The sequence below is a fragment of the Pleurodeles waltl genome, chromosome 3_1 (assembly GCF_031143425.1).
Source record: "Pleurodeles waltl isolate 20211129_DDA chromosome 3_1, aPleWal1.hap1.20221129, whole genome shotgun sequence".
NCBI classification, from domain to species: Eukaryota; Metazoa; Chordata; class Amphibia; order Caudata; family Salamandridae; genus Pleurodeles; species Pleurodeles waltl.
In genome coordinates, this window is record NC_090440.1 from 998,602,136 (window position 1) to 998,615,865 (window position 13,730).

The 13,730-nt window shown below is 49.3% G+C and overlaps 1 protein-coding gene across 13 annotated transcripts in view; it reads right to left on the reverse strand.

Moving 5' to 3' along the window:
* Positions 1 to 13,730, reverse strand: part of BAZ2B (bromodomain adjacent to zinc finger domain 2B) — a 1,256,112-nt gene that overhangs the window by 157,093 nt on the left and 1,085,289 nt on the right. For all 13 annotated transcript variants that reach the window (XM_069224189.1, XM_069224194.1, XM_069224193.1 and 10 more), the window contains one exon: positions 4,986 to 5,146. In XM_069224189.1, coding sequence (XP_069080290.1) covers positions 4,986 to 5,146 — 161 coding nt within the window. The remainder of the gene's footprint in view (positions 1 to 4,985; positions 5,147 to 13,730) is intronic.

A 13,730-nucleotide genomic window follows, 5' to 3' on the forward strand; every position in this document is an offset into this window, starting at 1 on the left:
ATAGGGGATCTCAGGGGTCACAAAGATGCTGCAGGTGAAGTCCAGGGGGTGGGTTCCAGGAAACCAAAGGCTGGACAAGGAGGAGGACCGCCTGCTTGACGTTGCTGCACCGAATATTGGATTCCCCAAGGCCAGGGGGCTGAAGTTGGAGGGGTACCTTTAGGCTTAGGAAATCTTGGTCCGATTCTGTCGCGGTCAGGGGGTCCTACAGAGTTAGGCTGCTGGTGTCATCATGGAGGACAGGAGAGGTCAATCCAGGGTGGACCCTAGATCAGAACTGCATGGGGACCAGCTCTAGTGATTTGGGCCACCTGGTCAAGCGTCATGGGCATCGAGTGCAGAGTGGGCAGGACTCGCGGTTACGGGCCGGTTCTGGGGTCCTTTGCTGGTCTTTCTTTCTGGACAGGGCTGCTGTCCACAGGAGATCTTGATCCTCTGGTGTGCAGGCAGTCCTCTCGAGGCTTTTAAGAGGTTGCTGGTCCTGCAGGATATGTTGCCTTTTTGAAGCAGGACTTCAGAAGCTGGAGACAAGTCCGTAGGAATCTGGTGAGCTGGGTTCAGGGAGGCCCTTAACTCCTGGATTTAGGGGCATTACAGGGGTCAGGGGGTAGTAGCCAACTGCTACCGTTCCTTAGGGTGACTACACTCTTCCGGTGTCCACTCCATTTGGGGAGGGGAACACCGACTTAACCCCCTTTGGTCCCTGTCCACCAAACCAAGATGGAGGATTCTGCAGGGAGGGGTCACTTCAACTCTGGACACCTTAGGGTTGGTCCCAGCTGAAGTGGTCACTCCTCCTTGTTTTTCCTACGTTTCCTGCCAGACTTACCACCAAATGTGGGGCTTTGTTCCGGGGCAGCGGGCATCTCCACTAGCTGGAGTGCCCTGGGGCACTGCAACAGGAGGCCTGAGCCCTTGAGGTTCACCGCCAAGAGATACAGTTCCGGCAGGGGGAGGTGTGAAGCGGGAAGGTGTGAAGCACCTCCACCCAGAGCAGGCTTTGTTTCTGACCCGAGAGCAGGAAAGCTCTCATCCTGTGGACACAGAAATGTGTCTGTTAGTGGCAGGCTGGCACAGACTAGTCAGCCCTGCAATAAAGGGCTGGGTAAAATACAAGGGGCATCTCTAGGATGCCATGTGTGTGCATTTTACAACAAATCCAACACTGGCATCAGTGCTACTGCTTCCCATTTAATATTACTTAATATTATTGAAGACACCGTCGCAAAAGTGCCCATAAATTGCATCCCCAAATCTAGGACCGTATTTGTCTTGGATTTGTTTTAACACTTCTGGAAGATTGACAAGGGTTGGTGTACCGTCTGAGGTAGTATAGAGAAAGGCAAATATCGTGCTCCCAGTAGTACAGTTATCTACTGCAGGAACCATCCCAAATGGCAAGCATAGTGAGAATTCTGTGTTTATGTTGAGGCCCATTATGGGAAAATATTGCCTCCAACGCGTTTATTGTTTGAGATAACCAAAATGGAATTTCTGCCGGTTTGGCGGGTATAGGAAAATGCCACTGTTGGCATGGTTACCCCCCCCACACCTTTTGCCTAATGTTGACGCCAACTTTGATTGAAAGTGCACTCCAGCTAGTGGAGATGCCCGCACCCCCGGACACAGCCCCCACTTTTGGCTACAAGTCCGGAGGAGATGTTGAGAGGATACAAGGAGGAGTCACCCTCCAGCCAGGACAGCCCGTAAGGTGTCCAGAGCTGAGATGACTCCTTTCTTAGAAAATCCTCCATCTTGCTTTGGAGGATTTAGCCCAATAGGATTAGGGATGAGCTTCCCTCCCCAAAGGGAGGAGGCGCAAGGAGGGTGTAGTCACCCTCAGGGACAGTAGCCATTGGCTACTGCCCTCCAGCCCTAAACACACCCCTAAATCTAATATTTAGGGGCGACCCTGAACCCAGGAAATCAGATTCCTCATGACCTAACAAGGAGGAGGATTGCGGACCTGAAAATCCTGCAGAGAAGAAGGAGACAGCTGCTTTGGCCTCAGCTCTACTGGCCTGTCTCCAGATGCAAAGAACCTGCAACAGCAATGCATCCAGCAGACCCAGCAACCTCTGCCGACTCAGAGGACTGCCCTGCAATCCAAAGGACCAAGAAACTCCAGTGGACAGCGGCTCTGTCCAAAACAACCAAGAACAAACCAACTTTCAAGGGAATCCAGCCTAACTACAGAAGCGTCAGTCCCCAACACTCTGCACCTGACACCCCCGGCTCGTGTCCAGAAGAACCAACACTGCAGCAAGGACTGCACCCGCAGCCCCGAGAGGAACCAACTACCGGTGCAGGAGTGACCAGGAGGCAGCCCCATCTTTGCCCAATCTGTGGCTGGTCCAAGAAGCCCCCTCATGCCATGCCTGCATCGCCAGAGTGACCCCCAGGACCCTCCTTTGATTCCTATACAAAACCTGACACCTTGTTTGCACCCTGCACCCGGGCCCCTGTGCCACGGAGGGTGTATTTTGTGTGCCTGTTTGGGACCCCCCAAGTGCTCTACAAAACCCCCCAGGTCTGCTCCCTGAGGACGCAGGTACTTACCTGCTAGCAGACTGAAACCGGAGCACCCCTAGTCTCCATAGGTGCCTATGTTATTTGGACCCCTCTTTGACCTCTGCACCTCACCGGCCCTGTGTTGCTGGTTTTGGGTGTTTGGGGATAACTTGAGTCCCCAAAGGTGGGCTGCCTATGCCCCGGAGACTGAACTTGTAAGTGCTTTACTTACCTGTAGGAAAGTGCCCCTTTCAGCATGGTTACCTCCAACACACACGCGTTTTGCCTGATATTGATCCTACTTGACTGAGTGTGTGCTGGGATCCTGCTAAGCAGGCGCCAGCACCAGTGTTCTTTCCCTGAACTGTACCTTTGTCTCCACAAATGGCACAGCTCTGGAACACAGATATGTCCCTTCTAAATTGAACCCCTGGTACCAAGGGCCCTGTGGCGCCACGGGAGGTCTCTAAGGACTACAACACATATTATGCCACCCTGGGGACCCCTCACTCAGCACATGCACATTGCCTCACAGCTTCTATGTGCTGGTGGGGAGAAAAATACTAAGTCGACACGGCACTCCCCTCAGAGTGCCATGTCCATAACCCACTGCCTCAATTCAGGGGTGTGTTTAGGTCTGGGGGGCAGTAGCCAATGGCTACTGTCCTTGAAGGTGGCTACACCCTCTTTGTGCCTCCTCCCTGTGGGGAGCGGGCACATCCCTAATCCTATCGGGGGGATCCTTCAAAGCAAGATGGAGGAGTTCCTAAGGCAGGGGCCACCTCAGCTCAGGACACCTTAGGGGCCGTCCTGGCTGGAGAGTGACTCCTGCTTGTTTTTTTTCCATTATCTCCTCCGGACTTGCCGCCAAAAGTGGGGGCTGTGTCGGGGGCGGATATCTCCACTAGCTGGAGTGCCCTGGGGCGCTGTAACACCAAGCTTAAGCCTTTGAGGCTCACGGCCAGGTGTTACAGTTCCTGCAGGGGAAGGTGTGAAGCACCTACCCCCAAGTGCAGGCTTTGTTCCTGGCCACAGAGTGCACAAAGGCACTCACCCCATGTGGCAAGACACCCGTCTGGATGTGGCAGAAACTGGTCAGCCTAGCACTAGTAGTTGCGTTGGTATACAGGGGGCATCTCTAAAATGCCCTGTGTGCATTTCTCAATAAATCCCACACTGGCATTAGTGTGGATTTATTGTACTGAGAAGTTTGATACCAAACTTCCCAGTGTTCAGTGTAGCCATTATGGAACTGTGGAGTTCGTTTTCACAAACTCCCATACCATATATTTAACATGGCCACACTGTACTTACAATGTCTAAATATAGACAGACACTGTAGGGGCATATTGCTCATGCAGCTATGCCCTCACCTGTGGTATAGTGCACCCTGCCTTAGGGCTTTAAGGCTTGCTAGAGGGGTGACTTACCTATGCCACAGGCAGTATTTTGTGGGCATGGCACCCTGAGGCAGATGCCATGTCGACTTTGTGTGTGTTGGTGGGGAGAAAAAGGCAATATGTAATGGCTGTGTGCATGTGTTAGGTGAGGGGTCCCTTAGGGAGGCACAACACATGCTGCAGCCCTTAGGGACCTTCCCTGGTCACAGGGCCCTTGGTACCACTGGTACCTTTAATAAGGGACTTATCTTTGCGCCAGGGGTGTGCCAATTGTAGAAACAATGGTACATTTTAAGTGAAAGAACACTGGTGCTGGGGCCTGGTTAGCAGGGTCCCAGCACACTTCTCAGTCAAGTAAGCATCAAGATCAGGCAAAACGTGCGTGTTGGCGGGGGGGGTAGGGGGGTGAGGGGGAGATAACTGCAACAAGGAGCCATTTTCCTACATGTACTGCTCACGAAAAAATCTTCAGGATTTAGTCTCACACCTAGGGAAAATTCACAGGTAAGAAATCTGTAGCTAGAAGTCTCTATCAGATAGTATAATCTATTTTATTTAAAACTAGCATTGGAGTTTTTGAGTAACTTCTGTTTTCCTCTAATTGTTTGAGTGCTGATTACATGTTTTACATTTGTTCCTTTCTGTAAGTCTAACTGCTCAGAGCCACAGCTACCCAGGGTTGAGCTAAGGGGTTTACAAACTAAACACACTGGCCCTAAAGGGGTTGGCAAGTGTATTCCACCGTAATGTCACACAACCACACCATTTAATGCAACCCATTTCCTCACAGTATGGAAAAAAAGGAACTGACATAAAGGCACCATCACAGACGACCACCTGATGTAGAGAGGATAAAAAATACGATTTCTGCCACAATGAGTAAGTTTAATGCATGACGAAAACATCTGTAAAAATTCAATGAAATTCAAATTGTATCACTAACTTTTTCTTTACGTTGATGTCAAAATCCGGATGAATCATTAGTTAATGCAAACACTTGGAAGTATGTCTGCAGTATTATTACTTGAGCTAAAATATATATTTCTAGTTAACGTGTGTCATCATGCAATGTACCTTAATTTGTAAACTAGCGGATGCAACTCTCCTTTCTAGGTCTTCCACTTGCTGGAGGATTGTCATATCAATCTCCATAGCTTGATCTTCGACTGACCAGTTCTCCACAATGTCACGAGTAATTTGATTATTGTCATGTCTGCTTAGTTCAATGACATCAACTGTATGGAAAAAGCAGATTGCACATTGTATACAATATTTTAACATTGCGCATATTCTTGAATGTACTCGATACACACTACTCTGATCTTCACAAATATAGCACATGTACACGTTTAGAACACTGCTGCCTTCATGTCTACAATCAAACTCAAAATATGCAAAGCAAACCATCCTATCATGTGTGTCTTTACCGTAAAAACTACATAAATTGTGAGGTTGGAAAGTAAAAAATATATATATATATTTTTTCATGCAATACTGTCTGAGAATACAGAATATTTATGCAATATTCCCCGTTACATTTTTTTCAAGCAAATATCACGCAACTGGAATAATTTTGTTTTTTTAGAGAGATTTATTTTTTCTTGATAATGAGCCCCACTGAAATACTCATAAAAGAATTGCCTGTACCTGCCCTCCTATGTAAGTTGACTGACCCTACTTTCGAAAACTGAACGCTGAATACTGCAGCCATAGTTTATGGTAGGTTAAGAGGGTAAGGGACGTTTGACTGTGGCGACATTAAAGGATACAAGTCCTCCCTGCAGGTAACCCTCAAAATTGTTAAAGGTGTGTCCAGCAGGGTGCATAGTACAGAGGCCCCCGCAGTGCACATCTCACTCAAAGCCCCTGGACTATTCTTACCCTCACCGCTATACCACCTACAGCAACTGAGAATCTGTGAAGGTGTCCTCAGCATGTTTTAAAATACTTTTTTGTTCCATCTCAGAGGCCTTAGCTTGCTTGCACATTACCTAAGCTACCCCTCAAAGATCACTACCTGGATCTCAAAAACCCTAACAGCGAAATCTGGTAGCCAGTCTTCTAATGGCTCTCCATCAGAGGCACACAACTGACTGTAAGAGATACTTGACTGATCATCTGAGACGGAGAGGCTCACTGACCATCGGAAGTGCTCAGCTGACAACTGAAGACACTCAACAGATGATCAGATTATTAACTGACCTTCAGTCCCCTCATCCTGCCAGGACCGACTCTCCAGATGTTAAAAATAAACATTATTGTCAAACGCCCTCATCAGCCTACCTCAGAAACAGTCAGACTGCCTTATACCACTATAAAACACCCTCAGATAGTATCTACTATTCATGAGAGGACACAGATATGTTTAGCTGGACAGAGATACTTCATCTTCTGTCAGGAGGCCAGACTGTTAACCCGCAGAGCACCAAAGACCTTTTGTGTACTGGCTTTAAATGCAACCAATAACTTGCAAATGCAAATTTGCCCTTCCTCATAGGCTCCTAGAAGCCCTCAGTCTTACTGATTCTTAAAATCTCTCAAACAGTACTCAGAGACCCTAAATCTCCTCTACTGGTCCTTACACTTAAACTGTTGCCTCTCTATGGATCATCCAAATCTAAGGATTACATAGGCTGGCCTCAGAAAATCTTTCTGACACTTGAACATCAAGTTGTGCTAGTGCAACAATACTCTCTGTGTCTTCTAGATGTCCTATATTAACACTCAAAGCCTCCTTCCTGACCCACCCCTCCATTGTTGGTTTTCCTCAAGAATTGGAGGCATACACAATGAATCAAGTACTGGATGATTTATCAAAAAGGAAGGATCATGCTGTAGGGGTCTTAACTTCTTCAACCCAGCAGCAGTAAAGGGACAAAATCCTCCTGAAGACCATCTATGGGATTTTTTTAAACCCTCTGCAAAACGGTGAAAGGATGGTTCATCACAAGGTCTTTTCTCTAGGACAGGAGGGTTTAATTAATGGGTTCACTAGAGGAGTGGCAGGTGTCTTGAGACTAAAAGCAGATGAAACCCTCCTCACCTATGATAGGTAAGAACTGTAAACATCAGAACGAGCTGTTTGCATTGACTAATTAACCAACTGTTAAAGCCACCGGAGTAAGGATTGAGGAACAGAAGTGGCCTGCATATTTCAGTATGCTTGTCAATGATTATTCTATGGTTAAGTTGCAGAGCTCTCTGATGCGTGGGGTGCGACTGGCCTGGATTCACAAGGGGAAGTGCAGTGATGCAAAATGATTCTTCCCCTCAAAGATTATTAAGTGTCTCTCTCCTTAATGATATGAAGGGTGTCACTGTGGGAGCCACAGTCACTCAAAATACAACATGCACCCCTATCCGGACTAGTCTGGAAATTGCTCTTAAAGCTTTTTCCTGAAAGATGTCACTACTGGCAGTTGCTCAAAATACCAGCCCAGAAAGGGTATGCCTTTGATGTCCTCACTCTGAGAGGAATGTCTAAGTTACTGGAGGATCTACAATTACACTTTTATGCTTCTCAGAAGCTTGACCATTCAAACAGCCCCTATGGGGGCTCTGCTCCTTTGAAAGACAGTATCAAGACTGTCTGCTTTTCAATGAACAACTAATAATAGGTTTCACAGAAGCAGGCATTGCATTTCCAGCTGTCATGACTAAGGGCCTGATTTAGTGTTTGGCAGATGGGTTACTCCATCACAAAGGTGACAGATCTCTCAGCCGCTGTATTATGAATTCCATTGGATATAATGGAAGACTAATACAGCGGACGGGATATCCGTCACTTTAGTGATGGAGTAATCCCATCTGCCAAACTCTAAATCAGGCCCTTTCTCCCAAATGCCAAATGGAGATATTACTAGAATTAATCACAGGTAGAACCTTCTTGCATTTGCAGCATCGAACAACTCACTCACGTTTGTTAACGCATTTTCTGGTAGAGACTATGGGGGTCATTCCGACACCGGCGGGCACCGCCCGCCGGGCGGAAACCTCCAAAAGACCGCCCCGCGGTCAAATGACCGCGGGGGTCATTACAACTTTCCCGCTGGGCCGGCGGGCGATCTCCAAAAGATCGCCCGCCGGCCCAGCGGGAAAGCCCCTGCAAAGAGGAAGCCGGCTCCGAATGTAGCCGGCGGATTTGCAGGGGTGCGACGGGTGCAGTGGCACCCGTCGCGATTTTCAGTGTCTGCAAAGCAGACACTGAAAATCTTTGAGGGGCCCTGTTAGGGGGCCCCACGACACCGTTCCCGCCAGCCTCTTCCTGGCGGTGTAAACCGCCAGGAACAGGCTGGCGGGAAGGGGGTCGGAATCCCCATGGCGGCGCTGCAAGCAGCGCCGCCATGGAGGATTCCCTGGGCCAGGGGAAAACCGGCGGGAAACCGCCGGTTTCCCTTTTCTGACCGCGGCTTTACCGCCGCGGTCAGAATGGCCCGGGAAGCACCGCCAGCCTGTTGGCAGTGCTTCCTCTGCCCTCCACCCTGGCGGTTTGAAACCGCCAGGGTCGGAATGAGGGCCTATATCTAGCTGGAATGGGCAAAGTGTCAGTTTCCACGGACCTGATTGCTGAGGCATTAACGTCTTGCAAACGTCTGCAAGGACGCCCACGACACTGCCTGACAGATGTTCAAATCTGGAACACCCCGTGCTAAGGTAGCTTCCTTGCCCTTGGTGGAATGAGCTCACAAGCCCTCAGGAGGCTGCTTGTAGGCCAGTGGGTAGCAAATCTTAATACAGAGAACAACCCAGCACGAGATGGTTCGTTTCTGCACTGCCGACCTTTCTTTGCTCCCACATACCCTACAAAGATTTTGTCACCCACCCGGAACTCTTTTGTGCTGTTAAAGTAAAACTATAATGTTCTTTTTTGGGTCGAGCCGGTGGAGTCGCTCCTCTTCTTTAGAGGGATGTGGGGGAGCAAACAAGGTGGGCAGGATGGTGTTCTGATCCAGCTGAAATGAGCTCACCCACTGGGGCAGTGAGGTTTTGGGGGGGGGGGGGGGGGGTGCGGGTGGGAGGAGGGAAGGGGGTGAAGGGAAGAGGCACGAGTTCAAAGTACCACCTTGTCTGGGAACATGAACATGTATCTTTCTGAATAATTTCAGAAGTGGCCTTGTCCACATAGAAAGGTGGTGTAAGAAACTGATCCATAGGAAGTGACTTTATCCACACAGTATGGTGTCTTCTACAATATTCTCCCACTCAATCCTCTGCGAAATTGGAACTGCCCTGATGAAAGTGGTCTTCTAGTAAGAGTAACACTGAAACACGCGTAGGCACTGTGTTTCATTTGTTAGCCCTGACTGGCACAGAACTTGGAGATTTTGTTTTGGACTTTTCTTGTTATGTTTTTAATATAAATGTGACTCTCCACAGTATTATCAAATATGAAGATTATCAATTCATGCTTGTTACATTTGACTTTGTATACCTCATGTAAAATGTTCATATGGCTCTTTCTGGAGCACACTGGAGTAGATTTTTTAATAGTTGTTGTGTAGAGTAGCTTGGTTGAGTCTGGGTATGAGAGGGTGTGAATGAGGTACTTTTTAGATCAGTACAGTTGTTGGTTTATGTTGTCTTGTATTTGTGGGCTGGGAGAACATTGCCTTTTTCTTTGTGTAGGTATTGCCTAGTAGTGTTTCTTATGTCCACTGTAAGGAAATGCCTCCTTGGCATGGTTACCCCCTGACTTTTTGCCTTTGCTGATGCCAAGTTATGATTTGAAAGTGTGCTGAGGCTGCTAACCAGGCCCCAGCACCAGTGTTCTTTCCCTAAAACTGTACCTTTGTTTCCACAATTGGCACACCCTGGCATCCAGGTAAGTCCCTTGTAACTGGTACCCCTGGGACCAAGGGCCCTGATGCCAGGGAAGGTCTCTAAGGGCTGCAGCATGCCTTATGCCACCCTGGGGACCCCTCACTCAGCACAGACACACTGCTTGCCAGCTTGTGTGTGCTGGTGGGGAGAAAATGACTAAGTCGACATGGCACTCCCCTCAGGGTGCCATGCCAACCTCACACTGCCTATGGCATAGATAAGTCACCCCTCTAGCAGGCCTTACAGCCCTAAGGCAGGGTGCACTATACCATAGGTGAGGGCATAGGTGCATGAGCACTATGCCCCTACAGTGTCTAAGCAAAACCTTAGACATTGTAAGTGCAGGGTAGCCATAAGAGTATATGGTCTGGGAGTCTGTCATACACGAACTCCACAGCACCATAATGGCTACGCTGAAAACTGGTATCAAACTTCTCAGCACAATAAATGCACACTGATGCCAGTGTACATTTTATTGTGAAATACACCCCAGAGGGCATCTTAGAGATGCCCCCTGAAAACATACCCGACTTCCAGTGTGGGCTGACTAGTTTTACCAGCCTGCCACACACCAGACATGTTGCTGGCCACATGGGGAGAGTGCCTTTGTCACTCTGTGGCTAGTAACAAAGCCTGTACTGGGTGGAGGTGCTTCTCACCTACCCCTGCAGGAACTGTAACACCTAGCGGTGAGCCTCAAAGGCTCACCTCCTTTGTTACAGCGCCCCAGGGCACTCCAGCTAGTGGAGATGCCCGCCCCCTCCGGCCACGGCCCCACTTTTGGCGGCAAGGCCGGAGGAGATAATGAGAAAAACAAGGAGGAGTCACTGGCCAGTCAGGACAGCCCCTAAGGTGTCCTGAGCTGAGGGGACTCTGACTTTTAGAAATCCTCCATCTTGCAGATGGAGGATTCCCCCAATAGGATTAGGGACGTGCCCCCCTCCTCGCAGGGAGGAGGCACAAAGAGGGTGTAGCCACCCTTAGGGCTAGTAGCCATTGGCTACTAACCCCCCAGACCTAAACACCCCCCTAAATTGAGTATTTAGGGGCTCCCAGAACCTAGCAAGATAGATTCCTGCAACCTGAAGACGAAGAAGGACTGCTGACCTGAAAGCCCTGCAGGGAAGACGGAGACACCAACTGCTTTGGCCCCAGCTCTACGGGCCTGTCTCCCCACTTCAAGAAACACTGCAACAGTGACGCGTTCCACAGGGTCCAGCGACCTCTGAAGCCTCAGAGGACTACCCTGCATCTAAAAGGACCAAGAACTCCTGAGGACAGCGGCTCTGCTCCAAAGAAGAAAGAACTTTGCAACAAAGAAACAACTTTAAAAGGACTCCACGTTTCCTGCCGGAAGCGTGAGACTTTGCACCTGACGCCCCTGGCTCAACCTGCAGAGAAACAACACTACAGGGAGGACTCCCTGGCGACTACGACCCTGTGAGTAGCCAGAGTTGACCCCCCCCTCCCAGCGACACCTGCAGAGGAAATCCAGCGGCTCCCCCGACCGCCTGCTTCTAAGAACCCGACGCCTGGTAAAGACATTGCACCCGCAGCCCCCAGGACCTGAAGGATCCGACCTCCAGTGCAGAAGTGACCCCCAGGTGGCCCTCTCCCTTTCCCAGGTGGTGGCTACCCCAAGGAGCCCCCCCCCCCGCCTGCTTCGCTGAAGAGTCCCCTGGGTCTCCCATTGAAACCAATTGCAAACCCAATGCCTGTTTGCACTCTGCACCCGGCCGCCCCCGTGCCGCTGAGGGTGTACTTTTTGTGCTGACTTGTCCCCCCCCCCCCCCCCAGTGCCCTACAAAACCCCCCTGGTCTGCCCTCCGACGTCGCGGGTACCTACCTGCTGGCAGACTGGAACCGGGGCACCCCTTTCTCCATTGAAGCCTGTGTGTTTTGGGCACCACTTTGACCTCTGCACCCGACCGGCCCTGAGCTGCTGGTGTGGTAACTTTGGGGTTGCCCTGAACCCCCAACGGTGAGCTACCTTGGACCCAACTTTGGACCCTGTAGGTGGTTTCCTTACCTGCAAAACTAACAAACACTTACCGCCCCCAGGAACTGTTGAAATTTGCACTGTCTAGTTTTAAAATAGCTTATTGCCATTTTTGTGAAAACTGTGCATGCTATTTCGCTGATTCAAAGTTCCTAAGTTACCTAAGTGAAATACCTTTCATTTGAAGTATTGATTGTAAATCTTGAACCTGTGGTTCTTAAAATAAACTAAGAAAATATATTTTTCTATACAAAAACCCATTGGTCTGGAATTGTCTTTGAGTGTGTGTTCCTCATTTATTGCCTGTGTGTGTACAACAAATGCTTAACACTGCCCTCTGATAAGCCTACTGCTCGACCACACTACCACAAAATAGAGCATTAGAATTATCTCTTTTTGCCACTATCTTACCTCTGAGGGGAACCCTTGGACTCCGTGCATGCTATTTCTTACTTTGAAATAGTACATACAGAGCCAACTTCCTACATCCACCTTTAGTGATATATAATAAAGATGAATTACATACATAAGATTGGAAATAAAAGTTATGTCTGTCTAATGAAATTGTATGTATTTGGCTGGTTGAGACCGTGTCCAAGGACAGAAATAGATCCTCTTCTGTCCACTCTCACATCTCCTCAGTATCTGAGGGGACCCACTGTTCAACTCCAGTGGAAGATTCCCTAGACATGGAACTCAGGAAACTGAGAATGGAGGAGGCCAAGCTGAGGCTGCAGCAGCAACAGCCAGCCTTAGAAAGGGAGGCCTTGGCAGTCGACGGGTGGCATCATTCGGCTCCGCGTGCGTCGTCCGGCTCCGCGTGGTTTCGTCAGCGTCCTTGGAGCCGCTTGTGACATCAGGATCGTCTGTAAAGGCACCACCCAGGCAAAGGTACGTCAGTTCTTTTACTCACAACACTTCCACGCCAGAAGCGCAGTCATGGAGAGAACCAACATTTTGTCTGGGCAAAACAAGGGCCCTGAAAGGGATAAACCCTAACTCTACTACACATATCCGCAGAGCAGGGAGGCATGGGTGGGTGTAAGTAATCTGAAGGTAGATAGAGTCTCTACCAGATAATGCGTTACCGAAGGGAAGTAACTTGTTCATCTGATAGAGACTTCTAGCTGCAGATTCCTTACCTTTGAATAGACACCCAAGCCATAAACTCCTGGCGGTGGACTTGGCTACTACTTCTTACAATAAGAAGTCCTGGAGGACTGAACGGGAAAAGTGGCATCTCTTCGTGCCAGACTGTCCAAGCAGTAATGCTTTGCAAACGTGTGAAAAGATGCCCACGTTGCCGCCTGACAGATCCCCAGGACTGCTACACCTCGAGCTAGAGCAGTAGTAGCAGCTTTGTCCCTGGCAGAATGAGCTTGCAAGCCCTTAGGAGGCTGCTTCTTGGCCAATGCATAGCAGATTTTGATGCACAGAATGACCAAGCCGCAAAATGTTTCGCTTCTGCACTACCCGGCCCTCCTTCGCTCCAACATACCCCACAAAGAGTTGGCCATCCACCCGGAACTCTTTTGTGCGGTCAAGGTAGAACGACAACGCTCTTTTTGGGTCCAGTGGATGAAGTCTCTCCTCTTCTTGAGAGGGACGCGGTGGAGCAAATAAGGTGGGCAGGGTGATGTTCTGACCAAGATAAAATGGGGTCACCACCTTCGGGAGGAAAGAGGCATGAGTTATGAGCACCACTTTCCCTGGATAGATCGTGGGATACAGTGGCTTGGATGACAGGCCTTCCTCGCAGATGTTATTGCCACTCAGAAGGCTGTCTTGATGGTGAGCAGCTGGAGGAGACAGCTGTGCAAAGGCTCAAAGGGAGCACACACCAGAAATGTGAAGACCAGATTTAAGTCCCATTGGGGCATACGAAAAGGTGTAGGAGGAAACATACGTACAATCCCTTTGAGGGATCTATGTACAATGGGGGATTAAAACAGAGAAGGCTGATAAGGCAGAAAGATAACCCTTGAGTCCCCAAAGCAGAA